The following is a 6,247-nucleotide window of genomic DNA, read 5'->3' as shown; positions in this document are numbered from 1 at the left end:
TGTTGTGAGACAGTATGGGAATTTGTCTTTTTCGAGAGTTTTTGATGCTGGGCATGATGTTGCTGCTTATGCACCACGGATTGCTTTTGAGATTTTTACGAGGTCGATTTTGGGTTTGGATGTTGCTACTGGGGGGGAAGACGATTTTGGGGGCTGCTAATGGGTATTCTAGTGAGGGGCCCCGGAGCAGTTTTGGGTGGAAAGGTGAGCTGCCGGTTGCTCCTCCGCCTGTTGATTGCTATTTGTTTCGTGCGTGGGAGTCTTGTACTGAGGAACAGATTGGTGCTTTGGAGAGTGGGACTGCGGAGGTTGTTGATTTTAGGGTGGCGGCTTGAATGGGTGGGATACTGGTGCGTGGTTTGCCTCTTGAAGGTGATACTGCGTGTAGGATGTGTTCTATTCAAACCACGCTGTCAAACGATCATAATCTGTCTCTCACTTCATCACTACCGGCATGTATTTTCGTTACGAGGATGTTGCGTTAGATTCCACTCAATCTGCTGCTGAAGCAAAGCATTCCAAGCGAATGGGAAAGTCTACTCGCCCGCTTGAGTTCTCGAACTTGGGAGCAGACAATTGCAGGAGTTGCTAGCACCTTTAAGCGTTGAGAGATGATGGGAAACGTCTTGCTCCTCGGGCTGGAGAATTCAATTGCAGAACTCCTATAAAACTCCGTGGGTAAACAGCAGGGGGCTGTGAACGACCAATCTCCCAATACCCTCGTCGTTATTAGTCGAGGATTCTAGATGGAGTTTGAAGTGAAAATAGTCAGATTCAGAGGGCATCAGGCCCAGATTTGTGGCTGATTTAGGTCGGTTTAGGACAGGAATATCGCACATTCAATCCATATGTGCGTTTCCACGAGTTTGAAGCGTGGGGGGGCCATTCAAGGCGAAAGGGACTATTTGCTGCTGGTAGAGACGCTTTTGGGAGCTGGGTACTTTTAACTGCTTTGATCATAAGAGCGATTTCAGGACCTCTTGAACATCGACGAGTCAAATCAGAGCTCACAAATAGAGATAGATGTTGCGGTGATTTCTGAGGGACCGAGATTGTTGTGAATAGCTTTCGCGCGGAARGTGTTGTGTGGTGATCGAGGTGACATTCCAGTTGAAGTTATTCTAGAGAGAGGGTTGACGCTACCTGGGGTGTCTTGATGTGGTTGGACTTGGAGCGCGCACTGTTGTGATGCCGCTTGACTGAAGGATGAGGCAGAAGGACACTCCGACCGAAGTTCATACTTGCTMTTCGAGATGAAACAGGCATGGTGATCAAAACGAGCCCATTGTATTATCGCTCTGATGTTGGTGATCAAAATGTAGTGTTGAGATTTGCGGGGAGTCAAGGGATCGCAGGCAAACAGTCAAAGGGGATTATTGTCTTGGCACCTTTCACAAGCCACCGCTATTTGAGGGTTTCACACGATTATCGAAATGTAATATATCATGCATATCCCCAAGCAAAGAATATTTGGCACTTGCACACCCAAATCCTACTCCGGTTTGTGCAGAGCGCTCACGAAGATGGAAGAATCGAGGCAGGGCAGTGTAATCTCCCAGCACAGCAGAGCGCGAAGTCTGTATGGTACGCATCTATGACCACGGCCTGTCGTGCACTCTCCTACCAACGATACTCAACTAGAGATGACGATACATGTACACATCTATACACATCCTATGAATATCCATCCATCAGACATTAGATGATGCCTCAAATACCAAACCTCATACCATCATCATAACTCARAACCCTACAAATCATCCCCTACAGCTCTCCCCATACCTCAACCCATCCCCAAACCTCGCAACCGGATCCTTCGTATCAAAAGGAACATCCTCCTTACTATCCTCAACCGCCTCATCACTCCTCGGCAAATCAAAAGGCAGTTTCCCCTTGGGCTCCGCAACCCCAAAAACAACATCCAGAAGCGCATCCGGCCCACTCCCAAAACTCCCCAAAAGCGCAACAGCCTGCTCCATAATTTCCGGAATCGCCGCCGGTCGTCCAAGATACATGTCCACAATAGTAGGCACAGCAGCAAAAACCTTCGCCTGTCGCGCTTTTTCCGTGGAATTATATTCCAATGATCCAGCCGTGAATCGCGCTTCGAAACCTCCCGGACGAGGTTCAAAAGGCGCACGTAATCTCATCAGAGCGATATCCGCTTCCTCGGGCGTCTCGACGACGGAAATGCTACGGTTGGTCAGGTAACTCTTATCGAAACCCTCGACGTAGACCTTTCCGAGGGAATTTTCGCTGAGGGGAAGGATATCCTGCTCGTTTTTCAATAGCGTGTAACTCGCCCGCTGTGCTTCCTGGCCCAAACGCACAAAATATGGGTTTCCGACCACTCGTGCCGCTTTCTCGACATCCACAAAAGGATTATCAAAGAGTCCCAACACGAATTTCTCCCGTAAAAGTCTCCGCACCGACTCATCGATTCTGGCTTCAGAAAGTCGTCCTTCTTCCACAAGTTGCACAATTAATTCCGGCCTTTGCTCGCCTCCAAATTGATCCACTCCGGCTCCGATAACACGCGCCGCGCGATCCAATTCACTGAGAGATTCCACGCCCCAGGCAGCAGCAGGCATTTTCTGCCCGAAAACTTCGTAATCCGTAATGAGGCCCCAATCCGAACATACAATCCCCTCGAAACCCAATTCATGGCGTAGGAGATCCGTAATGATACCTTTGTTGAAACTGAATCCCACTTCCTCGTAGTCCGTCCCAATGGGTCGGGAATAATAGGGCATCATCTGTCGTGCTCCAGCGGCGATGGCGGCTTTGAAAGGGATGAGATGGTGATCGAACATTTTTCCGGGATAGGTGGCGTTTTTTCCATAGGTGAAGTGACTGTCCTCGCCATTCTCTAGGGGTCCGCCGCCGGGGAAATGTTTCGTGATGGTGGTGACGGAGTGTGGACCGAGTTCCTCGCCTTGGAAACCTTTGAGGTAGGCGACGACGAGTTCTGAGGTGAGATTTGCGTCTTCGCCCATGGTGTTGGAAATTCGAGCCCAGCGGTATTCGGTCGAGAGGTCGATTTGAGGGTGGAGGGCGGATCGGAGACCAATGGCCATGTATCTATACTGCATCAGCACAAACARCACCCACATGAAAGAGAGAAACCGGGGGGACAGGGAAAGACATACTCCTCCCTAGCAACCTCCGCGAATTTCTGCACCATCTCCTTATCCCTCAACGCCGCAAGTCCCAAACTCTCCGGCCACTGGGAAAAGCTATTGGCCGCAAACCCCACTCCTCTCTGCTCCGTAAAAGCATGTCTCGGATCCGTAGACATGGTAACAGGAATCCCCCACCGCGTCCCACTACGCGCCAATTCCTGTAAACGATTATGCCAGAGAGCCGTCTCGGTGACATTGACCACATCGCTCAAGAGATTGAAATGCGACATGTATTTCTCCGTCACCATATTCGTGGTGCTGTTCCCCAGGGTTGTGTCTTCATTGAGGGTGCCGTTGGGGCCCATGGAGAGGATGGTGTGGAAGAGTTGGCCTGCTTTTTCTGCTACGCTCATGCGGGAGATGAGGTCGTCGAGACGTGCGTCGACGCAGAGGGAGGAATTTTGATAGGGGTATGTTGTGTTTGTTGGGGATCGTGCTAGAGGGTGGCATGATACCATACTACTTGAAGCAAGGATTCCAAATAGTAGTAATGCCTTGCGGCTGCTTAAGATCCCTTCGAACCCCATCGTGCTTGGAAAAGGGGGAGATTCCTGAAGGGGGAAGGAAGAGAAAAAAGAAATTCTGCTGGATGTATGGATGTTTGTACCGGATTCCTCCTTCCTTTTATCATCCCAATCCCATCCCAACAACCGGAACCGCAACGCAATGCCAACCTACCAAGTCCCTAATATCCACTCCATCATACCACAACAGGACAGTCTCCCGACCCACAAAAGCACACTAACCCTCTCCCACAACTCCACCAAACGGGCCTCCCCATCGGCAAGTCCCATCGGCTTTTTGTGTGTGGGGGATGGCATTGGCATGGGGCCAGGGGAAAGAAAAACCGTACGCAGAAGCCGTCTTTCGTGCCCGAATAGTTTGCACTGTAGTTCCAAAAACTAGCTTGGCTCGTGGGTCTAAGGGAAAGGTGGGGTCGCTAAGGTGAGGAGGGGAATAGTGGAGGGGGCTTTAGTATACGGTACGTACGTACGTAGACGAGCGAGCGAACATGCGGAGAAGGACTGGCTCCACCTCTTCTCCTCTCTTCAGACGATTCTCCATATGTGGCGTGGGTAAGTGTCTAGCCGTCGGATGTTCGGTACATTTCATCATCTCATCTCGTCCATCTCATCCATCTCTTCATCCCCGCGTGACCTGGTTACGCCGGTATTTCAAGTTGCTTCCCTGGATATTTAGGTAGTGTAGCCGGTAAGGCGGTAAGGCGGTAGTACATACATAGAAATTCTAGATAAACTAGTGGAATCAAATCGCCTCGTGTCGCGTGTCGAGCAGGGATCCCCAGATTTCGCCCGCAAAGACATACATCATCAATCAGAACTAGGAAATCCATCGCCTCGTGTCGAGCAGGGATCCCTAGATTTTCCGATCGCAAAGACATCATCAATCAGAATTAGGAAATCCATCGCCTCGTGTCGAGCAGGGATCCCTAGATTTTCCGATCGCAAAGACATCATCAATCAGAACTAGGAAATCCATCGCCTCGTGTCGAGCAGGGATCCCTAGATTTTCCGATCGCAAGAACTCTGGGCAGGGATCCCCAGATTTCGCCCGCAAAGACATCATCAATCAGAACTAGGAAATCCATCGCCTCGTGTCGAGCAGGAATCCCTAGATTTTCCGATCGCAAGAACTCTGGGCAGGCGGGCAAAATGAAGACGAAGAAGAAGAAGAAGAAGAAGAGAGAGACGAAAAAAAAAAAAAAAAAAGAAGAAAGGCCAGCAACAAATATCAACTTTCCAACTCTTCTTCTCTATGAAAATCCCCTTCTCTGATTTCGAGCTCGCCGCTCCGATTCCCCTGATATTTCATCTATCCCTACCTTACTTACCTCTCCTTACCAAAAGCAGCCATACTATATACTACATTAGCCAACATCCCCAGGAAAGAACACAAAACTTGGCATCGGCAAATTCCGCATCATCGCAGACGCCGCTATATCTCTTCTTCTCTACTAATAATTAAACTAGTTAGTTCGCTAGGCCGGGAAGATCGATTCAAGAGCAATAATCTAGACCTTTCTTTTTCTAGCGGAGGAAATGAATATCATGGTCTGCTTGGATTCGGTGCCTTGTACTCATTCGCGGAATCTTCGCGATGAGAAAAGAAGAGTCTCGCCCTTTCAATACTATAGACAGGAAACTTGAGCAATAACACCAAAAACACCTCGCTTTTCAAATCCAAGCCAAAAAACCCAGGCCAATTCAAACCAAACCTCACATCCATCCCTCATTCCCAATCTCTCCATCCCTCCGTCACTCTCCCTCATCACTCATCACTATCACTCCCCCCAACAATCCTCCTCCCCCTCATCCTCCCTCCCTTCCTACTCACAACATTCTCCTCCTCCTCCTCCTCCTCCTCCTCCTCCTCCTCCTCCTGCTCATTACTCCCCAACCTCGTAGCAGCTAACTTCCTTCGAGACGAAGAAGACCGCCTACTGTCCTCATCCTCCTCCTCCTCCTCATCATCTTCAGAAGAAGCACTATGATCGTCCTCGATAACAATCGGAACAACAGTGTCTTGCACATTGCCCATTTCCACATCCCCGTCCACATCCCCGTCATCCTCATCCTCATCGCTGTCTAGTAGAGCAGCGAGATCRCTTCTCCTCTTCTTCGTCTTCTCCTTCTTCTTCTCCTTCTTCTTCGCTGGTTGCTTCCTAGGTTTCGGAACCGGGGCCACGACTTCTGAATCACCATCATCATCCTCATCATCATCATNCTTCTTCTTCTCCTTCTTCTTCGCTGGTTGCTTCCTAGGTTTCGGAACCGGGGCCACGACTTCTGAATCACCATCATCATCCTCATCATCATCATCACTGATAAAAGCCTTTGTCTTGCCCCTCGAACTCGCAGCAGCAGCAGCAACAGCAGCATCAGAATCGCTGTCATCACTGACAAAAGCGGCAGTAGTAGCCATCTTCCAATTCGACTTCCCCCCGCCCTCCTCCCGCACTTCCTCACCACTCTCTTCACTCGTCAGAATCTTCTTCTTCTTCGTCGTCTTCCCCATCCCCGCACTCTTCGTCTTCTTCTTCTTCT

The 6,247-nt window shown here is 49.8% G+C and overlaps 2 protein-coding genes; both read right to left on the bottom strand.

The window, feature by feature from the left end:
- Positions 1-1,757: 1,757 nt before the first annotated feature.
- On the bottom strand, positions 1,758-3,709 carry RCC_11538 (probable Probable beta-glucosidase C; the record flags this gene model as incomplete). XM_023776759.1 has 2 exons in its annotated part: positions 1,758-3,081; positions 3,150-3,709. The coding sequence occupies 2 exons, from the start codon at positions 3,707-3,709 to the stop codon at positions 1,758-1,760; spliced, it is 1,884 nt and encodes a 627-aa protein (XP_023632527.1).
- Positions 3,710-5,471: 1,762 nt separating this feature from the next.
- RCC_11537 (uncharacterized protein) lies at positions 5,472-6,218 on the bottom strand (the record flags this gene model as incomplete). The annotated part of the gene is made up of 1 exon (XM_023776758.1): positions 5,472-6,218. One exon carries the CDS (start codon positions 6,216-6,218, stop codon positions 5,472-5,474), a length of 747 nt encoding a protein of 248 aa, XP_023632526.1.
- Between the last annotated feature and the right edge of the window lie 29 nt (positions 6,219-6,247).

Source organism: Ramularia collo-cygni, assembly GCF_900074925.1.
Source record: "Ramularia collo-cygni strain URUG2 genome assembly, contig: RCC_scaffold46, whole genome shotgun sequence".
Taxonomy (NCBI): domain Eukaryota; kingdom Fungi; phylum Ascomycota; class Dothideomycetes; order Mycosphaerellales; family Mycosphaerellaceae; genus Ramularia; species Ramularia collo-cygni.
This window is presented reverse-complemented; position numbering and strand designations above follow the sequence as displayed.